General features: G+C 32.5%; 2 protein-coding genes across 5 annotated transcripts in view; both read right to left on the bottom strand.

Annotated features, from left to right (window-relative positions):
* LOC127728198 (serine/arginine repetitive matrix protein 5-like) overlaps nucleotides 1–22,493 on the bottom strand; it is a 60,789-nt gene extending 38,296 nt beyond the window's left edge. For 2 of the 4 annotated variants that reach the window (XM_052235418.1, XM_052235421.1), the window contains exons 1-2: nucleotides 22,377–22,493; nucleotides 19,586–19,669 (exon numbers count right to left, since the gene is read on the bottom strand). The gene's annotated coding sequence lies outside the window, so the exon portion shown is untranslated. Of the gene's footprint in view, nucleotides 1–1,849; nucleotides 1,921–10,046; nucleotides 10,601–19,585; nucleotides 19,670–22,376 lie in introns of those variants that run through there. The other 2 variants (XM_052235419.1, XM_052235420.1) reach the window with 2 other exon arrangements.
* A 2,728-nt stretch (nucleotides 22,494–25,221) lies between these two features.
* Nucleotides 25,222–27,445, bottom strand: LOC127727679 (DNA ligase 1-like). The gene is made up of 2 exons (XM_052234794.1): nucleotides 26,381–27,445; nucleotides 25,222–25,290 (listed from the first exon to the last, which is right to left on the bottom strand). The coding sequence occupies exons 1-2, from the start codon at nucleotides 27,443–27,445 to the stop codon at nucleotides 25,222–25,224; spliced, it is 1,134 nt and encodes a 377-aa protein (XP_052090754.1).
* Between the last annotated feature and the right edge of the window lie 345 nt (nucleotides 27,446–27,790).

Below are 27,790 nucleotides of genomic sequence, written 5' to 3'. Positions count from 1 at the left end.
TTGTAGTACAATTTCATAAAGATCCATACACTTACACACAAGTTATTGTCATGAAACTAGAAAAATGCTTGTTTTTTGCCCCTTTTTGGCCCCGAATTCCTAAAATTTGGAGGTAATTACCCCCAAAATCAATCCCAGCATTCCCTTTGTGATATGGAACCTTGTGATACAATGTCCATGATGTCAGAGAGATCCATACACTTACACACGAGTTATTGTCATGAAACTAGAAAAATGCTTGTTTTTTGCCCCTCTTTGGCCCCGAATTCCTAAAATTTGGAGGCAATTACCCCCAAAATCAATCCCAGCATTCCCTTTGTGATATGGAACCTTGTGGTACAATGTCAGAGAGATCCATACACTTACACACAAGTTATGTCTGGAAGTTACAAAAATGCTTATTTTTGGCCCCTAATTCCTTAACTGTGGGTACCATAACCCCCAAAATCAATCCCCACCTTCCTTTTGTGGTATTGAACCTTATGGTAAAATTTCAAAGAGATCCATTCACTTAAACTAAAGTTAGAGTGCGAAAACTAATGTGTCTTCGGATGACGACGACGACGATGCCAATGTCATACCAATATATGACCACAAAAATTTTTTTGCGGTCATATAAAAAGTAAACAATTATAGGTCAAAGTACGGCCTTCAACACGGAGCCTTGGCTCACACCAAACAGCAAGCTATAAAGGGCAAGTTTATCTTACAGTAAATCTGAAACAAAAAACAGACATTGTCCTCCTAAGCAAACCCAAATTGTAAATCAAAGTACATGTACTGTGGATTCATTAATATTTGTTTGGTACCAATTTTCGTGGATTTCGTGGGAACAGAGGAACCACGAATTTAAATGTTCAACGAATTACAAATTTTCTAAAGGAATGTATGCAGATTTTGTCAAAACCATGAAATTTAATATCCACGAAAATGCAAGTTTATATGAATCCACGAAAATTGGTACCCACGAAAATAAATGAATCCACAGTATTGGAAAACAGAAAGTAGGCATCTAAGACAGTTCAAAAAAGTGCACACACTTTTCAAGTCATCACTGTTGAGCTGCTGACCAAATATGAAGGCATACGGTTAAGCAGTATTGGAGAAATGTGTGACGAAATATGTTTATGTTCATTCAACATATTGAAAACTTTAAACTATCTGCAAATAGGACATAGGTATCTGACAAATCCAAAAAGTGCTCACACCTTGCAATTCATCACAGCCAAGATGCTGACCAAATATGAATTGATTCAGTGCAGTAGTTTCTGAGAAAAGTGAGTAGAAAAATATTTGCTGGATGAACAAAGGAAGGACAGGTGGACATTAGGAAAACCAAGAATGCTATAGAGCCCAGATTCCTAGAGTTTGGGTATAAAATGCAATGTTTCACTGCCAAAACATACAGCTAGTAAGTAACCTTTCATATATTAATGCTAAAATCAAAGTTATGAACTGAGCATAAAGAATTTAAAAATTATGTTTCAGAAACCCCCCATAATTTACCATATAATTATATCTTAAGAAGACATTTAGTTTAGGGGGGGGGGGGGTTAGTCATATAGGTACATAATGAGAAAATAAATATGTATGTGCTCGAGACAACTTTACAAGATTTTAAATTTGGTATAATTGTTAAAATGTGATTACACTGTACACTTTTTTACAATGAATCTAAACAAAACAGAAGTCAACAAAATTATAGTGATATCAATTCCTTTAATTTGGGATATAATATAGAGCACTTATCCTCTTTCTCAGGTTTTGTATATATGTATATTTTGTATATATGAAATGACCATTTCAGAGATTTCTTTAAAACAAATATAGAAACTGTGAAAAAACTTACTTTTTCCTGTGAGAAAATTTCTTTTGTCAATGACTCCTATTACACTGAATCAGCAAATGTTTACATATTACCTATAGATGTGATCACCTGGGTGTACTGTAAATTATGGAATTTTGATCAATGAATTGTCTACCTTTTTTCTCAATAAAATGGGTCTATCAAAATAGATAAATGGAAACTGATTAGGGTGTGACTGGTTACTTTAAAGCAATAAACTGATAGGCAAATAAAGTTAATTTAAAATCAGTTCTTTGAAGTAAAATGTAGTTTCAATTCCTTCATACTCATAGATTGAGTTAAATCATATGGTACTCTCCTTCAATAAGTAGAATTATGAACTGCAGACTGTAGGAGAAGGCAAAATTTCCTTTTATCAAGATGGTATATATGCAAATACCTTATCAGTCCTTTTTTTCTTTTCTTTTTTTTGGGGGGAAGGGTTTGTTTTGTCTTTTGATACTTATATAATCCAGTGTAAATTTTTCATATAAATCTTAAATCTTTTTTCATAGGTTAAGTTTCTCCACTATTACCCCCCTCTTTTAAAAATTCTATTTCTCCTCCCCTGGCCATTGCTCTCTCCAAGATTTTTAAGTTTCCAATGCACAATTTGTGTTGTGCATGGATTAGTATGTCAACATTTTACTGCATGCCAATACAGATTCATAACAAAATACCATAAATATTTGTGATAATAGTACAGACAATTAACTGATAATTAAATCTGTATGACCTCAGGTCAAAACAGTTATAAATACCCCTACTGTTCTATAATAAGAAAGGGTATTTCAAATTATCATTGTGATATTTATTTTGAAAGTGGTTTCCCCAACACAATTTTTCCTGAGTTACAATTTCAAGTCTCAAATTTATATATACAAGTCCTTCTCTAGTAAGAAAATTTTCTGTTGATAATTACCACCTTGTGGTAAAATTGAATGGCAAAATGTAACATTCCATAAGAAAAAGTATGAAATAATTAGAATATATCCTGATACCCAAGCCAAATTCTCATAATCAAGATTTTAGGTGTAATACCACCAAATCATAGTACGTCACATCCGGTGGCATACGAAAATAGGTTGAAAAAAAATATTCCCTTGAATTTGACAGTTGTAGGTAATTGATCCTACATTTCATTGCAGTAAAACATTTCTGGGTCATAAACATATATCTTGGGTATTTCAAAGCACCATTATTTTTTTATTTGGGGTTTCTATAGAATATTTTGGAAACTTGAGGTTACATGGTTACTAAGCTTGTACACAGGTTAAAAAAGGGGGAAAATTTGATTGGTTAACTTCCAGTGATGGTTATTTTCTTATATGCAATGAAATGTTATGTGAAATTTTTTCTATAGTACTGGACAGGATAAAACTTTACTCATGCCAAGTATTTCTTTATTTGAAACAAAGATAAATTCTGCACAATTTTTTGAAAAGTGCAAATTTAACAAAGACTAATAGGGGAAAATCAATGGTTGTATTACACCTAAAAATTCTGTTAAATTTTATTTTATTTGTCTGTAAAATGCAAGCAAGTTTTTCAAAAAACAAAAATATTTAATTTAGTATTAACTTACATCCCCCTAAAAAATAATTGATGATTAAAAATTAAAAATATATATCAAATACAATGTGAACCAAATAGCCTGGGTTTACAGAAATATTTCCTGTATGAACTATTTATTTGCTACCAAACTTTTATGTTTTACAGAAATTGAAAACATTCATGATTATTAAGAAAATTCATTGCCAGTAGGTAAATGATTTGTATATTTTCCCTACTAATTTAGCATTTAAAGATCATAAGAAATTAAATGGAAAAGAAAAGATATGGTGTATAAGTTCATTAGACAAAAGATATGGTGTATAAGTTCATTAGACAAAAGATATGCATGGTGTATAAGTTCATTAGACAAAAGATATGGTGTATAAGTTCATTAGACAAAAGATATGGTGTATAAGTTCATTAGACAAAAGATATGGTGTATAAGTTCATTAGACAAAAGATATGCATGGTGTATAAGTTCATTAGACAAAAGATATGGTGTATAAGTTCATTAGACAAAAGATATGGTGTATAAGTTCATTAGACAAAAGATATGGTGTATAAGTTCATTAGACAAAAGATATGGTGTATAAGTTCATTAGACAAAAGATATGCATGGTGTATAAGTTCATTAGACAAAAGATATGGTGTATAAGTTCATTAGACAAAAGATATGGTGTATAAGTTCATTAGACAAAAGATATGGTGTATAAGTTCATTAGACAAAAGATATGGTGTATAAGTTCATTAGTAGAAGTATTGGCTAAATGTAGTTTATGTTACATCTGCGTACTGAAGACCATAGCTGCAGGATATAAACAAACTCTGAACAACAATCTTTACATGTCAGATTTTGTTCATGGTGGGACAGGGGAGTAGCTACCCAGAGGCCTGACAGCACATGCATTCACATCGTTTTCACCAAAAAAACCAAAAAAAACAGAGAGAAAGAGAGACGGACAAAGTTAACATATTGGAATTGGTCATTCGGACAGAGTGGGATGGTTATTAACGTGATGCATCTATTATCTATTATGGAACCTGATATTTGTTTAACGTTCGGAGACTGTTTGTGTCTTTTCCAACTATCCCAGATGTTGGTCTGACAGTCTAATAACAAGTGTTGATAAAGCTGTTAGAGTCATGCAGAAAAAGATATTTTCTTATTTCGAACCAAAGCCAGACTCATCTGTTTTGCGTTCTGAAGGAAGAGGCTCAGATGATCACAACTCCACAAAGTTCAATATCCAATGCAATAGAGACGCCCCAACTAACTGACTCGTTGACTCTGTCTTCATCTAACCACCCTCCTTATCCAGATATTGGCAATATCTCCATAGAATGTTTACAACAAGTTTAGACAGATGAACTTTCATGGGAAAATGTAGAAAAATACAAGTTTCCATTAAGGTAATTTATAATTTTATGAACGAAAGCAAATAAGGGTAGGTCTACGCTGAAGAACAAAAACACCGAACATAGAGTAAACTGTCCAGAGAGAAACGAACTTAGGGATCGACAATGTAACTTGAATGGTGGCCACATGTTTTTTTCTCAGGCAAAATTTTTCTATGCAGCACAACAAACTATTTCATAATTTAACATTGTTTATTTGGTGAAAAAAGCATCCGATTATTTATTTTTTCAAACCCATCTAAGCCAAATTATTATTTCCTCAAACGTTAGGATCAGTTTGAAAAACCCATAGCATCCCATTCATCAATCACTAACAATCCGACAAGACTGACGATGACTCACAATCGGTGTGTTTGTAAAATCGTGACTTAAAAGTTTAATCTGCTGCAAAGAAAGGGGTGGCCCGCACCCTATTTTTACCTGGAAATTCTTTATAGTTCTTGCAGTTAAAATGAATAAAATGAAAATAATGCAGCCTTATTGTGAAAGAAAAGCCTCCAAACACTCACCCTTTAGAATTTCTAGGTCCATGAGTTGGTACAGGCAATTATAAAGAAATTCAACAATATATACAGAATGTATTTTTCTACGTTAATAGATTAGTCATGCAATCTGTGGCCACCACCTGTAAAAACGGCTGGTTTGCTTCCCACATAATGCACTTATTGGTGAATGACATTTTTTTTCTTTTTATCCTCCTGTTCCTTGCCCAACTGAGTTTTCTCAGCAACTATTCATCACAGCAAAATACTCCTCAGTTTCCAACTTCCTGTTTCCAGACCTCTTTTTATTTTCGTACATATGGTCATACATGGGAGTTTTCATGGCATTTTTCTCCAGAACTAACGCAAAAACAATGTTTAGTCTTCATTCGACTCGAAGTTAAACAAATAGTTGACCAAAAAACCACAACAAAAATGTACTAGTTTTATAACGGTTGTGATTGTTTTGAAATGCTATAAATGCAGAGCTTCCAAGGGGGGCTTGGCCCCACCCCCAATCCCCTGGTCCCCCTACCAGGGCTTTGCCTAGGACTCACTGGGGGCCTTGTGTGGCCACCCCTCGCCCTTTAGTCTGTGATTCCACTTCATTGTGAAGGTAGCTACGCCCCTGATTGGACCTAAGAAGGGGCAGTTAGATCTCCAAATTTTCAAAAGGTTTATTGTTTGCATTTACAGTAGTGTCGTACACTGAAGTGTTTGCATGGGGTAAATTTTGCAGTAAGATGCCAAACCTAAGTGAAAATACTACATATACATGAAAATTTCCTGATATATTTGGCAATTAACAAACACTGTCAAAAATTGCTGAACAATTTCACTGCAAAATTCAGAAGCAATACAATGAATAGGCCAAAAGAGAGAAGATAAAGCAGCACTAAAAAGAGAAGTTATCTCATTTATATGCCAAATATGAAGATAAATCCAAGATGATCATGACATTGTAAAATTTGGAAGAGTATGCTGCACATTAGTATACTAACACTAGATCAATATCCCCCCCATCAGGCCTTTTGACCTTCAGGCTGATATTGATCTCTCAGGTGATTCAGCATAGAATAAACATTTTGCCATGAACTTTTCTTTGTATAATTCAATATAGTGGGATGCATGAATAAAAAAGACAAAGTACATTCAATGTTTTTAGTACACAAACTTAGGACCAATGAAGTATTTTTGAATATTTAACTTAGCTGCATATGATTTTAATACACTTAAGTCAGATTGGTAACTTAATTCAAAAAACAGCTCCTAAATAAATAAACAGATTTTTTATATATATATCATTTAGATATTACCCATGTTAATATGTCACAATAAATGGGTTCTTTTCAGCTGTGTTATGCATTTCCACTTTTCATTAAGACAAAATGGCACTTCACTCTTCAAGAGATTTATCAATAAGAAAAACAAATGTGTTATCAACTGTTATCCATCCAAGCTGTTACAACAAAGACAAATAACTGCATCTATTGCTCACCTTGTAGCTGTCCTGTTTTAAAGTCAACACTGACTCTACCTGAGTACCAAAACAGCACAGCAAAGTAGTCAGGGGGAAAAGTGTCCATTATAAAATGTTTTCCTATCAAGACTACTAAAATATATTCTGAAAACCCAAGATACTTTATCAACCTCAGACACAAATTCAAAGAAGCATTAATGCAAGTTCCTTTATTGAATGTCAAAAATAATTGGTTATAAATAATAATGAACAAACCTTGAACCTTCTTCCATTTCCTCCTCCCTCACTTCTACACTAATAATATCGTCTAATCATAATGTATATATATCATGCCTACAATCTTATTATTCACACATACTGTGATAATTAAGTACTGTTAATTAACCATTACATCTAATAGTCTTTACTCCTGGGTATATGGGAAAACACTTTGCCATAAGCATGTTCTGTTTATAGTTAAAGATGCCACCCAAATTTGAACAAAATTGGATGAAGAATGAGCCTTCTTTTCACATAGATATAACAAAATAAGGAACACTGGATAAATGACATGGATGACAATATGATGTTGGTAGACTAGAACGCTGTTGAGAATTGTCCACAAATAACACCAAAATAGGCAAATTATATTGATTTTTTTACTTGAAATAATCAAATCCTAAGAGAAAAGTACACCGAAACAGAAGTGGCTCATTTTGGCATTACAGGGGAAGATCTTGTCCCACATCAAGGAGTGGTCCTAAACAATTGGCCTTTTCAAATGTAGCAAATTCTGGGGAAAATTTTCAAGACACCTTCTAATCAATGGATGTCCAACAAATGGTTTAACACTATTTTAATTTTGCTGTATAAAAAACAAACAAAATTAGCCACAATCCTTAAGATTCTGAGTATGCAAATTGATAGTCAAATATATGATGAAAAGCACAGATGCATAGACATGTTGAGATAATTAAACTTGTTCACTTTTTACTTGAAGTGAAGTTCATTTCAAACAGCAACATAATTACTTGACTGATAGAGTGTCTAAGGATGCTTGGCTATGAATAAATCTTTCCTTCTGTAAAGTGCTTACAAGAAATAGAAAGGAAACTATAATTGGGATGGGCCGGTTATGCAACATCATACACATATTATGGACTAAGAATACCTGGCAAAGGTCAAAGGGAAGGGTAAAATTAGATAGAAAATGATTCCTTTTGAAGAATCCACTGAATGTTATTGAAAGGGGTAGGTTAAAAAACTGCTAAAAAACTAGTTCAAATTTAAAATGTCTATGTATAAAAAGAATTTGTGGTATGATTGCCAATGAGACAACTCTCCACAACAAACAAAATGACACAGAAATTAACAACTATAGGTCACCATATGGCCTTCAACAATGAGCAAAGCCCGTACCGCATAGTCAGCTATAAAAGGCCCCGGAATGACAAATGTAAAGCAATTCAAACGAGAAAACTAAAGGCCTAATTTATGTACAAAATAATGAACGAAAAACAAATATGTAACAAAGCAACAAACGACAACCACTGAATTACAAGTTCCTGACTTGGGACAGGCACATACAGAATGTGGCAGGGTTAAACTAGTTTGAAGGCGCAAACCCTCCCCCTAACCGACTAATAAAAAAAATCATTTAAGAATAAATGTGCCTGTCTATCAATACACTCCCTACCCAATTCACTCCCCATTCTTGTGAGTGGTTGTCTTTTGTTATATCTTAGAATTGATGACAGATCTTTAATATTTTCAGTTACATTTATTTTCAGCTTTTGTTTACATAGATTTAGAGGTAGGCATCTTTTGTTTACATAGATTTAGAGGTAGGCATATATTGTTAAAGATGTATGTTGACATCTAGATGTCATGTTAGTGTTGTTTCATGTCACTTGGTTTCTGCTTCATTTGAAGTAAACCACACACCTTTATTTTTCATAATAAAATCTTATGAACATCGTTTGCATTTATTCTTCACAATTTGAAAATCCAACAGGCTGCATTGATGACATGAATCCCAGCTAGAAGTGCATTTAAGGGGAGTCTGATCAAGCATCAGAATTTAATTCAATTCATTTGTTGCATTAAAACTTAGATATTTCAGTCCCTGTGCATTGTAACATTGGGGTTTAGTACAAAATGTGCCTTTCTGCTGACCAATAATCAACTCCTTACAACTACAATTCTGTTTATTGTCAATCCTTCAGTACTAAGTTCCTATAATTTTTTTTGACAAAAGATAGAAAAGAACAGTTATATGTCTTCAGGTTTGAAACTTTAAAGCTTGATTAGAATGAAAAGATATTTCACAACACTGATGTATATACATATAAGATGAGTAAAGTAACGCAGCTGATCTAGTTATATGATAATAGAAATATCAGAAGATGTGGTATGATTGCCAGTGAGACAACTATCCATCATGTCCAATATAGACCAAATGATGTAGTTGTATTAAAGCAACAGATAATTCAAGATTTGAAATATTGGATGTATTATTCAAATGACACTATTCAGTATTGATTTTTTTTTAATTCTGTTGCTTGGTTGCTATCTCCTTGATAAATATCCCATACGCTCTTTAAAAAGTAAAACATTCTGAAAAATTCAATATCATTATAGCAGTTGCTAAATTAGACCTCCGCCTATCAAGATCGCCCTCTAATACTAAAGAACTCCCCAATAGTCTGGTCTAGTTCCAATAATATGACAAAAACAATATTCAGTAAGAGAATGCAGACCCTCCCCTGATGCTAATATCTTGACAACATTCATCATGTAAACAAAGACTGACAGGCAACAATTTGGCTAAAAATATAAGTTATCTTTCTTGAAAACCAGACATTGCAATTGCAAGTTTTGTTGCAGCCTATTCTCTTATGGTTGTGGCCTGTTATCTATTTCTTGCATGAAGAAACATCTCTCGTATCACACTGCACTCTAGTTATTTAGTTTAAAACAGTAATAATAAACTCACCGAAGGTTCGTTTAATTATCATATTAAATTTAAATAACTCAACTTGATATCAAGCGATATCCAATTCTCCATCATTATGAACCTATAAATATTGCATTTTTTATATAAACTCAGAAATTAGCTACCTCAATATCTCTAAAACTATTGAATGGATACCTGGATATGATGATACTCCAGGTAAAAAAAATGCACTTATGTATCAACATTTATTTTTTTTTCTTTTCAAATTCATTAACAATTTGAATTACACATCAACAATTGTATGTTTTAATACCATGGTAACAGAATACTAACCTTGGGAAGTAAATGTTTGCTTAGCAATATAATATCCATTTTAAATTTGATATCAATATTTCCACAAAAGGCTGATTGTGTCTGTATGTGTATGTACTCTAAGCTGATCAATCGAAAAATATGGCAATTCACTAAAAACCAATCATACAGAATGATTTTATTCGATAAACAGGTGTAAATGCATCCAAGCTCACAAGAAACTATATAATTATCCTTCTAAAATATTGTGTTTAGATAGAGTTTCAAACACTAATCAAATCAATGCAATAATATATATTTTCATCGAAAAATCAAATTCACATCAGCAATAAAATCACCAATTATTAATCCTAAAAATGTATTTTGTGAAGATGCGCTGCTGATGAGTCTTCAAGTAATTATTTGGCTCCAGATGCTGCGAGGTAAATTTATTTGGCAAAGAGATGAAGAGCTCTCACCAACGCAATTTACACTAGGATAATTTAATGAAGGTAAAATCTGACAAGAAAAACTGTCAAAAATTGTATCTTCTATGTATCCATCCAACACTTTACTGTGCAGAAATTATAACATGTATATATAATGAATAAAATAGACTGCACAAGAGAGAGATCAATACCTTTAGCCAGCTGTTGAGAAAATAAGAATGTTAATAATTCAAATGGGGACTCCCATGGGGAACCACAATACAAAACTGAGATTATCCTATTATCTTCTCTGCAGGGTTACTTTTAATGAATGGACACTGGAACATTTAACCAGTATTGATAGCTGATTAATGTGTTCAGGCTAAAATTAATTTTAACATTCAGCCATTCACCTTAGGGAGGGAATAAAGTCTTTCTACCTGAGCTGTTCAGCATTTTTATACTTATTATCAATTAACTCCCACCATCTCCCATCTGTTATATAATAGGGGGAGACCATAGACATGTCACTTGTTTACCAAAGTTTCTTTCTTATTTGATTTTTCTAGGATACTGTTTAATACATGAAAAATCTTCACTATTTAATATGTTGAAGCATTAGTTCTCAGCATGTAATTTGTCAAACTTTCAAATCAGCACAATACTAGTAACTAGCTAAAATTCTCTTAATAAATGCTATTAAAAAATTTTGGTTAGAACTTAGAAGAAAATCTTTCTTTTGAATATCACCAGTAAAAAGAGAACAAATGAAACTTGGGTGTATATATACATGCCCATAGAAATTATAAATACATGACTTAAGTGAGAGGAAGAAGATTCTATTGGAATGTTCACAGGGAAACTAAGAATATGTACCAGTTCCTTATTTAAAACCTCTTTTGGTATGGAAAACTATCTTAATTAATAGTTTACGTTACAAAATTCCACATCTCAGGTGATCAAATATTGATAGAACCAGGAAGGTACCGAGGCATACCAAGCTAGAACCAAATGTTCACTAAATAAGTTTGAGGATGATATTATTTATTCTCCTGTAATAACTGTAAACATACACAGAACTGAAATGATCTATTTAATTTGATCTCAGATAACTGCACAAATTGTGTAGAACTTGTGTGATCATGACAAATTGATCTGGCTAATGAAATGTAAAGATATTAATCATATCTTTGATTGCTGTGCTTAGTTCATCAAAAAATTTGTAAGGGGTTCCCGGGAACCCTGTGTCCCGCCTACGATTGCTGCTGTCATTGTAAAAGTGTAATGTTGACTTAAAAATGGAGTCTATTTATCAGTTAAATACAGAATTTAAAAAAGAAATCACTTTCTCTTTAGATGCTATTTCTTGGTCTTGAAGATTAGCTTCTATCCAAGATTCATAACAATCCATGAAGGTTTACAAACTTATCTTGTCAAATAAATTTAATCCCAGACTGTCCATCTATCAGAAAAATACTGAAAATGAAAATATATTTTCAAAAGTTTGCTTCAGACATTATCTCTTAATCATAAAAAAGTTTCATAAAATTCTATGAAGGTTTGACAAAGTATTTAATGTGTAACAAACTTTAACCCCAGACTGTATCTACTTGTTAATTGTAAAAAAAACTTAACCCCAGACTGTATCTACTTGTTAATTGTAAAAAAAACTAAGTCCATTTATTAAAAATACAGAAAAATGAAAATAATTATTTTCAAAATTTTGCTCTGTATACTGTATTTTGGTCATTAACAAGCTTGTGTCCAAATTTCATATAATTCCATGAAGGTTTGACAAAGTTATTGATGACTAAAAAATTTTAACCTCAGACTGAATATGAATGTTAACTGTAAAAAAAAAACTAAGTACATATATCAGTAAAAAATGGAAAAATGAAATAAATATTTTCAAAATTTTGCTCTGTATACTGTATTTTGGTCATTAACAAGCTTGTGTCCAAATTTATAAAATTCCATGTAGGTTTAACAAATTTATTGATGTCTTAAAAAACTTTAACCACAGACTGCACCTAAATGTTGACACCGCCGACGCCGACGGAATCTAGGATCGTTATGTCTCGCTTTTGCAAAATTTTTATAAATTTCACAGGCTCAACAAAAATGATTTTCTATATAGAACAGGGAATGGGAATGGGGAATGTGTCAGAGAGACAGCCCAAGGCCACCAATGGGTCTTCAACACAGTGAGAAAATACTTCATACAAAATCACACAAGACTAACAAAGGCTAGAGGTTCCAGACTTGGGACAGACACAAAAATGTAGCAGGGTTAAGCATGTTTTGTAAGATAAAACATGAAATACTTTGAACACTATGTTGTCATTACTGTATATATCAAGTAATAAAGACTTTTAATGCCACTTAATTATATATGTATTATTATTTATCATGATATCTTAGGTCAATGTACTATTCTAATGACACTTTTCTTGTTTTACAAACATCTAAAAAAACATACAATTATAATCAGTACAGGAAAAGAACTAAACTCCATAATAACAGAACAAATGGTAACAAAAACACAACTACAACTAAAAATGATTACAGTTAGCGTAAGCAAGCTTAAAGTACTTAACCTGTTCATATGAAATCATGCTTACTGCTAATATCTGCAGGCTAATGCAAGTGACTTAAGTTAGCAGTAAATGTTGTGCTTATATTTCTTTTTTGCATTTATACCAAAACATATATCTTCTTTAGAAATGACTGAACACAGAAAAAAGTACATGTGATATAAGATCAGAAAACCTTTAACATGCGCATATATGATTACAAGGAGAAGAGTGCAATCTCTACTATTGGTTTAGGATAACACAATGTTGTGCATGGAGTTTAGGATGTATCTCAGTTTGGGCTATATATTGTTATGAAAATGAAATATGGAATCATTGGTAAAAATATTGTCTTTTAAACATATAAATGTAAAATTTTTCAATTATTTTTTTAAAGATATCTTGTAAAGTTCTACTGTACATTACCATTCTCACATTTACGAAAGATATATTAACAAACCATTAATACTAATATTTTTATACATCTCAAATTGTATACCTTTTTGTACATCTCAAACTGGCCCGAGAACGCAGTTATTTCGTAGTGCATTTCTTTTAGACAATAAAGTCAAATTAAAAAAAATAACACCTGCTCTATCTCAAAAAGATTTTTACAGTGTAGTGTACTACTATTGGGACAAATAATATCAAAATTATAGAAAAGTCTACCAGCTCTAACTCAAAATATTGACAATTCTATCTATGTTAAGGGGGTCTAAAATTCAGTTTGACAGCTTCAGACATACTAGTTTTTGACCTTTTTTAACTGGACCAAATCACTACTTAACATAAAGATTCAGCACCCAAATTTTTTTAACATGTAATTTCATCCCCTTACTTAATATTTCATGCATAAAATATAAAGAAATAAATTTGGAAAGTGTATGAAAAAAATTTGCAAGTTATACACTGTCCACATTAGGGACTATATTTGTAGACAACGAAAATCGAAGGACGATAACTGTGTCCTCGGACCAACTGTAAACATTTTTGGTCGGGTTGTTGTCTCTGACACATTCCCCATTTCCATTCTCACTTTTATTTTTATACATCTCAAATTGTATACACATTACATCATTGAGTAAACTGTATAAGAATATTTTTGGTTGAATATTAACACATGAATATTTGGAGCACATTTGTTTCTAACATTAATTTTGAAAGCAACAATTGTCTTCTACACTATGTTAGACTAATTAATTGTTTACACTTCTCTATGACCATCCACTATTATGCCATTACACTGTACAAACATTATTTACTAATCAATGCCAACATTGACAAAAATGTTATTAACACAGGGTTACAACAAGTATGCACATGGTTAAACATTGTTCAGGTTAGAAACAAATCTGCAAATGAGCCTTCAGTGTATGTGTATATTTTGAATGTCAGAAATGTTTTTGTTTGTGGGTGTAACCCTTCATGCAAAGAATGTTATCAATCAATATTGACAGAGAAAGTTAAAACAAACAATAGACAACACTAGGTGGAAAGGCATTATCATCTATGTATATATAGAAAATATTCCAGGAGTCATTATAACACTTCAAATTTGCTTATAATTTTTCAACTGTTAAAGTAATTTTCTCTTGTAACATAAATCCCCTTCCGACTTGGAATGAAATGAGGAACTCTGGTACTATAAAATACCAAAGTTTGTCCTTGTGCAAGCTTCAGAGCAGTTGCTTAATTTTTTGTTCAGAATATAACCAAAGGCACATGTTGGATGATGCAACATAGAGAGAGTATTTTTTTCAAAGGAAGCAACAACAACGATGAGAAAAATGATAAAAAAGTTTCCACTTCATAGATTCAAATGCTAGAAAAATGAACTATATATGCACATTATAACTATACGATAAGTTTGTGTTCTGCCAAGAGGAAACAAGCTAATTTTGAAAACTAACTGAACTTAATTAACATGCAACATGGTAAAAATCAACTCTACTTTCTTCTAAACCAAACTATAATTCTTATGGGCTGTGCTGATTTATAAAACATTTTCTTCAATTCTTGGAAATGTTTCAAGTTTTGATTGCTTTCATTTAAATTGAACAAAAATACAGCTTACATAGTGGACAAAAATAGAAAACTTTTACTGTTTAAACAAGAGGAAGCTGCCAACCTCCTACACTGCACTAAATGCATTTACTGTCCAAATAATAACCAAATTGTTGAAACTGTTTTGTGTAAATACTGTTCTTTTTCAATAACCACTTAGTTACAAGGTCCATTTCTAAACAATAATAATAAGAAGAAGAACTGAGCAAAACCAATAAGTCGCCAAACTTTGTTTGGGAGACTTAATAAGACTGAGTCTTCCAGGGAATCAACAAAAACTTATGAACAAAATTGTTCTATGTAATTCAAACAAAGGTGGTAGGTATAACTATAAGTTCTTAAATAATCATCAGTTTCAAGAAAGTTACAATACACTGACTGTAGTTGGAACTAGATTATTTTATAGCACAAATGTACCAAGTAATAGCAGATGTTCATCTGATCCTAGAAATACAACTACTTGGTACTTTTTAAAAATAAAAAAATATATAAGTCTTCAAAGACTAAAGCTAAATTAAAAATTTGCACAATCCATTTTTTTAAAAGAAACTAATGGTGTGATTTTTGTTTACTGAGACAGAAAGTTATAAAGAATCATTCAGGAAAGTATGGTTGTGGTCTCTGGTCTCTGCTGCATCAAAATAGTGTGCCAGTGTGATTTGATTTGCTTTAATTACAAATGTACAATCTATATTGTTTCCTTGATACAAATAACAATTATATCTCTGAGGAGCTGTATATTTAGAAGAGAATATTTGTTATTATATCTGTGAGTGCAATGAAATACAGTGATTTCAGAGTAAAACTAAAGTAATTGAAGAGCCTGTGTTGCTCACCTGGATATAGTTGCACCTTCAACAATGGCCCACATTGTAGTCTAGAATGTAATTCATGACTAAAATATTATTTTTGTTGATCAGTTCTTGCTGATAATTTTTCCTGTTTACAATTTTTCTCTATTCACCAAAGATTTGACTGACAATTTCTGGAATCTTGATATATTGTAGATCTTGTCCTGCTCATCATGTTTGCTTTCTAAATTTCTATCTATATATATCTGTTATAGTTTTCAAGATAATAGGCAAAAACACAAAAGATTGGTAAATATTGTCATGTAAGGGCAATAACTCCTACAAGAAATTGACTTACAATTTGGGCCATGTAGATCTTGTCCAGCTGATTATTTTCATTATTTAAATTTCTATCTTATCTATTATCGTTTTCAAGAAAATAGGCAAAAATGCAAATTATTGGTAAAAATTGTCATTTTTAAAGGACAAGTACTCCTATTAATAAAACGACCAACGATTTTAGCAAAATTGACTTTCTTGCAGATCATTTTTGCTATTCGAAGTTTCTTTTTATGTATTATAATTTTCAAAAATAATTGCCATTATTGATAATGCAGAAAACTGATAAAAATCGTCAATAAAGGTCAATTAACTCCTATAAAGTTTCAAATGACAATTTCAGCCATGTGAATTATTTGTAGATCTTGTCTTGTTGATCTTTATTACTATTCAAAGTTTCTCTCGAACTATTATGGTTTTCAAGATAAAAGGCAAAAATGAAAAAAATGGTAAAATTCATCATTTAAATTTAAGGGAAATAAGAAGTCGTCTGAAGTCTGATGTAAATAAACAGTAGGTAGATCGCATCATCCTGAACATTTCAGTCCTATCAGATTTTCTCTATCTATAGCAGTTTTTAAGATAACATATAAAACTTTAAAAAAAATATTTAGCCATGTAGGCCGTAGTTTCAGAAGAGAAGATTTTTAAAGTTTAAGACGACAGACAGACTACGGACAAAAGACGACACCAGACATACATTTTGAAATCTCTGTAATCAGGTAATGCACAATAGCATGTAACTCATTCAAATAAATTGCTACAACATACTGATAATAACATGAAAGTATAATATGTAAACTCATCAAATGACCTGTTACAAGTGCACATTTTCTTTTAAAGATTTTGAAATTTAACCAGACAGTATAGGTACCTTTTTTTTATAGGTATATAGTTTGGCCTTTGATCAAAGTTTAAATGATCTGTTATAAAATGAAATTATCATATCATCCCTAATGTGGTTAAATATGCATGTGAACATTGATGACATCAATCTGCTAATATTATTGTTCATCGGCTACAACAGATGTTACTTTTGGTTGCAAAAATAAATGCAAATCTTTTACATCTCACTAAACTTTTGACAAATTTTGATGCAAATGACACTTATCATATTTATTTTACTTAAAATATTCTGAAAAGTTTAAATTGTGTTAAATGTTTATTTAAAGATTTAAAAATGGAAATTCCATTCAAAACCTTTTATTTAGAATAAGAACGGTTAAATATCAGATTTATTTTTCAAATGAACTTTTTAAATTGCTTACTAAAATGATTTATGTATTTTAGAATAGATTACTTTAATGAGAAATGAGAAATCTCATCAATATTGACAATAATGCATTGTGACTAGAAAAAGAAAAGTTCACATCTGATTTCCTGCACCTGCATAACAGTTACTTTCTTAGTTTTCCTGCTGACCTAAATTATTTAATAAATGTGTAATGAACTCGCTGTTTCATTATTTAGTAACAATGAATTTACAAGTAGAACTGTGAGCTATTGCTTACAATGATACAATTGCTATAATTATATCCCGTTAACAGGAAGTTGATCAGTGAAGGAGGTGAAAATGCATTATACAGTAAAGAGTTAAAGACTGATACTTACATTGAGTATATAAACAAGTTATCAGTATTTATAATGTACTGACAAATTATATCATACACAAAAAAGATTTTACCATCCAAAGATTCATCTTCAAAAGGAAATTTCCGCCTTTTCTCTAATTATTTCAAGACCCCAATCAATATTGGGAGAGTAAACACTTTTCTCAATTGTGACAAATTGACATGTTCAAGTGATAACCATAGTCTTCTTTATTTTTGCCATCATGGGGACTTATTTAAATACTAGGGAAAAGCATATGAATATTTGGCCAGTTTAATCTAGTTTTTTAAGATCTCCACCCCCCTCCTTCCAAATTCAATCAACAGAGCTACCTACAGACACATAAACAAATATATAATAAAAATTCATAAGGGTTCCATGGAACCCAGTGTCTCGCCTACTTTTGCTGTTAATCGCAGGCTCAACAAAAAAGAGGAAAAAAATTATTAAAAAATATTCCTCTCTATACTATCTTTTGATTGTAAGTAGCTTCAATCCAAGTTTGGTAAAAATCCAGGCTAGTTTATGAATCTAATAAATGTTTTAAAAACTTTAACTGCAGACTGTATGTAATGTTAACCTGAAGAAAAACTAAGTCCATTTATAAGTTATACACGGAAAAAATGGAACAAAATTTTAACAAAATTTCCTTCTAGATACTAGCTTTTAATCATACACAAGCTTCTGTCCAAGTTTGGTACAAATCCAGGATAGTTTTAAAAAGTTGTTAAAAATTTTAAAAACTTAAACCACAGAGTGAATGTAATGTTTCCTGGCAGAAAAACTAAGTCCATTTATAAGTAAAATACTGAAAAAATGGAATTTTTTTTTTACAAAATTTACTTTTGAATATTATCTTATGATCATAAACAAGCTTCTCTCCAAGTTTGGTATAAATCCAGGATAGTTTAAGAAAGTTATTAAAATTTCAAAAACTTGAACCACAGAGTGAATATTTGTGGACGCCGCCGCCGCCGACGGAATGTAGGATCGCTATGTCTCTCTTTTTCGACAAAAGTCGAAGGCTCGACAAAAATCAGTATAGGAAAGGGACTTTACTCTAAAATGAAAAAAAAGTAAATCTATTGCCTGGTAAGAAAGAACAATAAAAACAATTCAATTAAAAACAATATTGTAAACCATTCCAAAGAATGCTCGCATATATATTGAAGCAAGGTCAAAGTACTAAAACCCTGTGTCTTACAGCCTAAAAAAAATCCCAAAAAAGGTCATTAGATGTCAGATATTGCTCTGACTACATGTAGCTGCTGATATGAAGTCTTCTTAAATCATCAGTTGCCTGTACATATTTCCAAGCAAAATACACTTTTCATACGTTATACTATTTGCTTTAGAGATCTAAATACATTCCTAAAACATAATGCTAGTTAACAATTATTAATTAAAAAAAAATAGACTACAGTAAATTCACATGCAATTTATAACACCTGTTATCTGTTAAAGCTCCCTCAAATTTAAAGGAGGGCTTACCTACATTTATCACAACACATGTACATCAATGATTTTTGCTATTTGTGACAATGACAAAACAAGGGTCCTGCGACATTTCACAAAAAAAAATTGTTAGAAAAAATACTTGTAAGTCGTGAACATTTCAGTATAACTTACAATCATTTTTTGTTGTAATTTTTTTTGTGAGAAGAGACGCAGAATGAGTGGGTAAAGAACAATGACTTCTAACAGGTCTAAGGTAAGATCATTTGATGTTCTGATCAGATTTTAAATTCTATATGAATTGATTATAATGTACTCACATGCAATCTGTAAGTCTGTATATGTAGATTAACGTTAAGTCAGTATTTGAATCTTAAAATTATTTCCAATGCTTCACAAATTACCTGAAATGAAAATGCAGATTCATAACTTTGGCCAATGAAACCTGAAAATGAGGTCAAATTGGTCGGGTTGTTGTCTCTTTGAAACATTCCCCATTTCCATTCTCAATTTTAAAGTGAACAAATAAAGTTGCCCTATGATTTATATTTTATTACTTGAGTACAAATAGTATTCTAATATTACATGCTGCTTTCGCTTCAAAAACAAGTGTGATAAAATTCTTGATAAATCTATATTTAGCCCAGATTCACAGATGTACATATTTATGGCTGTTACTGTTATGTAAATTCACATGTATGTACATGTAACCTTTGTGCAAACACTTTATTTTATTTTTTAGCAGTTTCTGCGGCGATGATTTTAAACATTTAAAAGAAAAGTTTACAGACGATGGTTGATGGACGCAAAGTGAGGGCAAAAGATCACATGGCACTTCAGTGATCTAAAGTGTTGAGTTGAGAACTGAAAAGGATTAGACACATTTTTTTCTGGAGGTTATAAATACATGTGTTTACTAGGCCGCTGTATGTTTACTTTTGTCTTTACATAAAATTCCTTCAAATTTATATTCAGTTTGGTGATGCCCTGTTTGAATAAGGTTAAAATCCAAACCTCAGTCTTTGAATAGTATAACGCAACCAGAGGCTGTGAAAATTATTGTCAATAACAACTAGGAAACATGAAACATTTTATTTCACTAAAGGCATGATAGTACAATAATATAACAAATAAGAAATAATGCATGAACAAACATATTTACAAATGCATGAATAAATGGGAAGGAAAATATCATTTGTAAACTGACATTACAATTTTACAGAACTTAGGTGGCAGGTACCAGTTTTGGTGTACCAGAACATGTGTCCCACACAGAAATTTGGTTATAGTTAAGCATTGAGGTATATAATTGCATCATGTGGACTGAAAAAATAAATGAATGTAAATTCTAGGCTATTGTACTACACAAGTAAGTAGTTGCATACACAGGTTGGGGATTTCCTTCACAAATGGGTCCAATTGATGCTGCTGCAAAGTGGGAAGAAGACTGGCTGATGGCTTTCCATCCTGACAAATGTACAGTTCTCACTGCCTCAAACAAGAAAAATACAATTAAACACGACTACATGTACATCCTTCACAGCCATACCCTAGAATCTGTCTCCTCCGCTAAATATCTTGGTATGACACTGCAATCCGACTTAAAATGGACCCAGCATACAAACAACATCATTGGTAATGCTAATAAAAGCCTAGGCTTTCTAAAAAGAAATCTAAAAACATCCATCACAAACATCAAGTCTCAGGCGTACCTAGCACTTGTCCGACCAAAACTAGAATATGCTTGTTCGGTTTGGAACCCTCATACTGCTGAACAATGCAATAAACTTGAGATGGTTCAACATCAGGCTGCTAGGTATGCCTGTAATCATTATCACAACACCAGTAGCGTTACAGACATGCTCAATACTCTAAATTGGCCTACCTTACAACAACGCAGACTTAAAACTAGACTTATAATGTTCTATCAAATTTTCACCATATTGTCGCTGTACCATCAGAATTACTCATACCAACAGACAATAGAACCCGACAAATTCATCCACAAACTTACAGACACCTACTTACATTTAAAGACTGCTACAAATATTCATTTTTTCCGTTTACTATTACACAATGGAATGTACTACCTCCAAAGGTAGTACTTTCTCCCACTCTAAATATTTTTAGAGAACAGTTGACACCTACTGTTCTCTACAATATAGAACAGTAAACCTAGTAGTTATGTATATAGTTTTAACCACATGTCATGTAAGTATTTGTTTATTTTTGGCACTATTCTTTTGTAAATATTTATTTATTATTATCCTACGCATGCGCAACAGTTAGTAATCATCAAAAATCTGATGGATAACTGGATATCATAAGAAGAAGAAGAATCAGAAGTCAAAATTGTGGTCTCCTCACTTGACAGCATCCAATCAAAGTGGGGAAAAAATTCAGTTTTATGTAAACAAAAATATCTTGAGATTTTGATGGTAAGGATAGGTTCTGACAAGGCTCAAATTCACTGAATATCATTTATCTCTTGAAGTTTGCCTAAACTTCTTGTCGGCTTTTAGCAGGATTCTGCAGGTGAGGATTAGATTGGTATCAGAGCATCACATTTTTTGCCTTATTTGCAATGCATTTATAAATTTTAAAATCTCCATGCTGGACAGACACCCAAATTTAAAGGTTTTCTATATATTCACATAAGCACGCACACATCTTAGTTGCTTGAAACCATACATTTTATTTGTATATAAGCTTGAATGAATTTTCAAGAAAATAAAATCATAAATCCATGAAATTCTAAAGATTTATTGTAAAATAACTGGTTTCTGCCACCTTAGGGTTATCAAAAAAATTTGATTAATAATGTAGAGTTATCTCCCATTATACACAAAAAAGTCAATGAAAGGAATATATTATATATTTTCAAAGTATGAAAATTCAAATATGGCAAAAATATGAAAAGAACTGTGACATCTGATATATATAAAAACAAGTACTCGGACAACTTTTTCCGTTGTTTGTACAACTTCATATTTTTTTTATTTGGACTAGAGGTAACGGCTGAATGAGTCTTTTTTTTTGCAACTTACACCGGGATATACTGAATATTTTTAATTTAAATTCAGATGATATTTGAAACTGATTTTAATTTACTTTTGTTTAGATTTGCCCTTTTCAAGAACCTATGTTGTTGCTTCTCTTGTGTGCGTTTATCTTCAAATTATTGCAAACTTAACAAGTTTGAATGAACTTGTTGGTCATCAGCGCGCCTGTCAGAGATACAGGTTGTGCTAAATTAATGCACTAAATACCGAACCGGAAACTAACATGTCCACTCCTAAAAAACTCTTCTTGGTGAACCGTCCTCTAACGCCACAGTACTCTGAGACAATGCAGTATGTATTTTTATAATTTGCCATTTATTAGCACGTCTTTCAACCAGAGACATGAATATGTAACTAAACTGTGAAATAAAGGAATTTATGCAAATTGTGTGGGGGTAGGACTTCACTGTTAAGGGACATCATTTTTTTATCAATTTTTTTTTATAAATTCAATGTGGGGGGATCAATATTTTTTGCACATAGAAATAAGTAGTTCACATACTTCAACGGAGACAAAATGTCAAGAAGAACATTACAACAGTCAAATCGAAATATATTTTTAACACCATTCATATACAATTAAGTAAGACATCACAAGACTTTAGTGATGTAGGATCTGAAGCTGCCATTTTGTGTCATTTTGTCCCATATAAAATGCATAGGTGCTTCATAATCCGAATAATTTAGTCGTTATATTTCACTCACTTCGATCACTAAATTAACAAGCATTAGTGCCAAGTTTTGTTATAATCAGCTTAATAGTTTGAGAGAAATTAAGTATAAATTAAAACGAAATCTACAGCGATTTGTGCAAAATTTTGTCCAAAAATACAAATCACGCCGCATCATGGAAGAATATAGTGTAGAGCAATACATTCTCCAATAAATGATTAAGTATTCATCTAATCTGCATACAAACAGTTGAATATTGATACAACAGATGATTCTGAGATGATGAACACTAATGTATCTTTTTGTTTCATTACAAGATCGCTTTGGGTCCATTTATACCTCTCACTCCCTCAAAATTTGTACTTTTTATGCTAATAAATCAAAATTTTGAGGTTATTATCAAACATTTATGAATAAAATGTGACAATAAATGAGTAATTCAATTGTTCAAGCTGTAAGCATGAACTATCCATATAAAAGTTTAGCGACTCAATGGAGGTTTCAATAAGGCCTTACGTAAAACTTAAGTTTAAGCAGCGTTCAAGAGAAGGACATATAATAGATCCCTCTAAGTAAATAATGTGTTGTTACTGTTTCAAAAAGTTTACTTTTTAATGTATATTTTTTACAGAGTTACTTAGGATAAAGTTTTCTTTAATAGCCCAATATAGGAAATTAGAATAAAAAAGTCAGAAAAAGCTATTCAAAGCACTGGCTTGCTCTACCTACTAATATTCATGGAAGAGGCCTCATGGAAGAGCCCTATTGCAAGGCAATTTTCCCTCAAATGTGTTTTTGGACTCAATACACTGAGAATATTTCATTTTCAATATTTTCGTGAAATAACATGATACGTGTTTTGCATGTTAAAATTTTGGCATGTTTAATAGAGGGGGGATCACATTTTTTAAATGTTTTTACGGGGGGGGGATCAAATAAAAATAGTGAAATATTATGGGGGGATCAAGAAAGTTTGTATGTTTCATTTCAAAATGACCAGCACCCTCTCCCAGGTAAAAAATGATAAGTCCCTAATATGCGCACATCAGATATCGAATGGTGGAGGGAGTAACAGCACTGTATATAGAGAGCACCCGAGCTGAGCATGTAAATATGGTTAGATGCCCAATGGTGGAAGGAGAAGCAGCACTGTATATAAAGAGAGCACCTGTTCTACATATGAAAATATGGTTCCTCTACAAAGAGGGTTTAAAGATAAGTTAGATTAGATTAGATTATTATAGGATTAAACACATTTTTTCTAGAGGTTATTGACTGTGGAAACTGGGACGATTAACTCACAAACTGAATAGAAGTCCGAAGGTATCCAGTGCAAAAGCTCAAATCTACGGAAACATAGCATGCGACGCCGTCCACAAAAGTAAATTTAAAAAAATTATGAAGACGATATCAAACTTGCCAAACAAATCGAGGCTATACACAATCTTATTCGTAACTTCAACAGCTTAGAAAACACTCGGTCTCATAGATATTTCGTTGGATCTAGCTCGTCCGACAAAAGGCCACAAAGATCAAAGAGCTAAGGCCCATAGCCACTACAACTTCAAACACGTCTACATAGATGCAGGACACCCCAACCCGCTATTTGCAAAACTTTGCCGGTTTATACAAGCGCATAGGCAGACAAATTGTGTTCGACTGCTTCACAAAAATAAAGAAGAGACGTACGTTGCAGACACAGACGCAACTGATGCAATCAAAATTTAACAGGAATCAATCCTAAATAATTAAAACAGACAAACTAAACCAACACTCTGGATAGTAAAACAGTTTTGCTGTCCACTGTGTAATTGTAAGTGGCTAACATATTAAAAAATAAATACATCACCAAAGGCAAAGGTACAGATTTAGATTCAGCTCAACCTTGAATTATTCAACCATAAAATTTGATAGTAAAACAGTTTTGCTGTCCCCAGGGAAACTTCTGTGACAAATATAGAAAAAGAAAAACTTACTTACAACTTACAACTCCCGTTAGCGTCATGTGTCGCATAGGGCGCGAATGGAAGCCTTCCATCTGAGTCTGTCTGCTGCTTGTTATTGTGCTTCTCCCCATGTCCTCCATCCAAATTCTGTTCTTTCCTTGTCTACCATTCGTCTCCAAGTTTCCTTTGGTTTTCCTATATTTCTCTTTCCTGGTGGTGGTGTCCACGTCAAGGCGATTCGACAATCATTCCGTGGGTCCATCCTCAGGATGTGACCTATCCAACTCCATCTCCTGGTCTTAATGGTGTTGGTGATGCTGCACATGTTGGCTCTTTGCAGCAGTTCTGTGTTGGAAATCATAGTTGGCAAAAATATCTTGAAGATTCTACGCAAGTTCCTGGTGTTAAAGGTGTTAAGTCTTTCTCCATCTCTCTTGTTTATCTTCCAACATTCTGCCCCATATAACAACACTGATATTACATTGCTTTTATAAATTTTCATTTTGGTGTTTCTACTGTATTGGTTTGATGTCCATATTTTTCTTAACATGTAGTATGCTGCTCTTGCCTTTTTTATTCTATTCCTTATGTCGACTGTTGCATTGTCGCTGGTATCTATAACCGCTCCAAGGTACGTAAAACTGTCAACCATCTCTATTTCTTCGTTGTCCAATGTAATAGGCTGGATGTTGTTTGCATTTACACACATTATTGTACTTTTTTTCTTGTTTATTTCTAATCCAGTTGTTTCAGCTATCTTTTGTATATCGTCTGTTTTGGCTTGAAATTGTGTTCTTGTTGCTGACAGGAGAGCAATATTATCTGCAAAATCAAGATCTTCTAATACCCCTAATCTTCCCCAGTTGATACCAAGCCTTTTTCGTGTTGTTTGCCTCATTGTCCAGTCTATAACCAGTAAGAAAAGGAACCCAGACATTACACATCCTTGCCTGACTCCAGATTTAATGTGGAACCATTCCGAATGTTTACCCTCATGTTCAACTTCACAACTGAAGTGATCATAAAATGCTTGCACCATCCTGATTATTTTACCTGGAATTCCATAGTTTGTCAAACGCCCTTTTGAAGTCGATGAAGTTGATAAATAGGGGGCTGTTCCATTCAATGCATTGTTATACTATATTTCTCAGGATGAATATTTGGTTGATACAGCCTCGACCTCTTCGGAACCCAGCTTGTTCTTTACGTAGAATGTTGTCAATAGCATCTCTAATTCTGTTGATGATAATTCTGCAGAGGACTTTCCCAGGTACAGATAGTACCGTAATGTTATTCCTCTCCAGTTGTCACATTCTTCTAAATTTCCTTTTTTTGAGAATTTGATTATAATTCCCTTCTGCCAGTCTGTTGGTATTTCTTCCCTGTTCCAAATCTTTGTAAATAGATGGCAAAAGACTTTTGCTATTGTGCCTACATCAGCTTTCAATGCTTCAGCTTGCATGTTGTCAATACCTGGCGCCTTACCATTACTGAGTGCCCTTATACTCTTTATTATCTCTTCAATGGTTGGTGGTTCAATATTCATATCAACAACATCTCCAGGTTGAATATCTGCTAGTACAGGTGGATCTTTCGAGTTTAAAATCTCTTCAAAGTGTTCTTTCCATCTCTCTAATTGTTCCTTCTCGTTGGTTATTACATGTCCCTTTTTTGACTTTACAGGTCTGTTTCCTCTCATGCCACTGTTGGAAATTTTCTTGCTCAGCATATATAGCTTGTTCTGCTCTCCCTTGTTTGTTGCATCTTCTGCACTTTTTGCTTTATTATCAATATATTTCCTTTTATCATCTCTTGTACTAAATTTTACCTCCTTGTTCTTTGCTTTATAATCTTTCTCCAGCTTTTCTTTCTGTCTTTGTGATCTTGTAGCATTGATTTTTTGTTTTATCTGTTTTCGTTCTTGTATTTTGTGGATACTATTGGCAGTGATCCATTCTGGTTGTTTCCTGTCTTTAAAACCTAGTGTTTGCTTACCAACCTCACATATTTCTTGTTTGATATCTATCCACTGTTCTTCTATGCCTTCTGTTTCTCCCAATTCCTGAAATCTGTTCCTTAACTCAAGTTTGAACTCGTGTGCAATTTTTGGTATCTTTAGCTTAACTGTGTCATATCTTTTCTTCTGTTCCTGATTTACTCTCTTTCGACAAAGTTTTAGCTTAACTCTGGAAATCAGTAATTCATGATCACTACCAACATCGGCACCTCTATATGACCTTACATCTTCCATAGATCTTCTAAACCTTTTGTCAATCGTGATGTGGTCAATCTGATTCTTGATGTTTCCGTCTGGTGAAGTCCATGTGCATTTATGAATATCTTTATGTTTGAATATGCTGGAGTCAATTACAATGTTGTTAGTCTGACAATAATCCCGAAATAATTCTCCATTCTCATTGATAACACCATACCCGTTCTTCCCCATCACATCTTCATATCCAACATTATCTGATCCTATCTTTGCATTCATGTCACCCATTACTATTATCATATCATGTTTATGGACTTTTGCTGTTACATCATTAAAGGTTTGGTAGAACTCCTCTTTTACTTCCTCTGAAGCTTCGTTCGTTGGTGCATAACACTGTATAATGGTCAACTTTATTTGTCTAGAATAAAATCGAGCTGTTATTATTCTTTCATTAATAGGTTGCTATTCCATGAGTGTTTTTTTGTTTGGATATAATTAGTGCTACTCCATACTCATGCCTTTCTGTTTGTCCAGAGTATAGCATAGTCTCACCGCCTCTGAGGTTGGTCTTCCCTGTTCCAGTCCAACGACATTCGCTAATACCCAATACATCAATTCCATAGTTGTTCATTT

This window comes from Mytilus californianus, unplaced genomic scaffold, assembly GCF_021869535.1.
Source record: "Mytilus californianus isolate M0D057914Y unplaced genomic scaffold, xbMytCali1.0.p SCAF_2, whole genome shotgun sequence".
Taxonomy (NCBI): Eukaryota; Metazoa; Mollusca; class Bivalvia; order Mytilida; family Mytilidae; genus Mytilus; species Mytilus californianus.
This window is presented reverse-complemented; position numbering and strand designations above follow the sequence as displayed.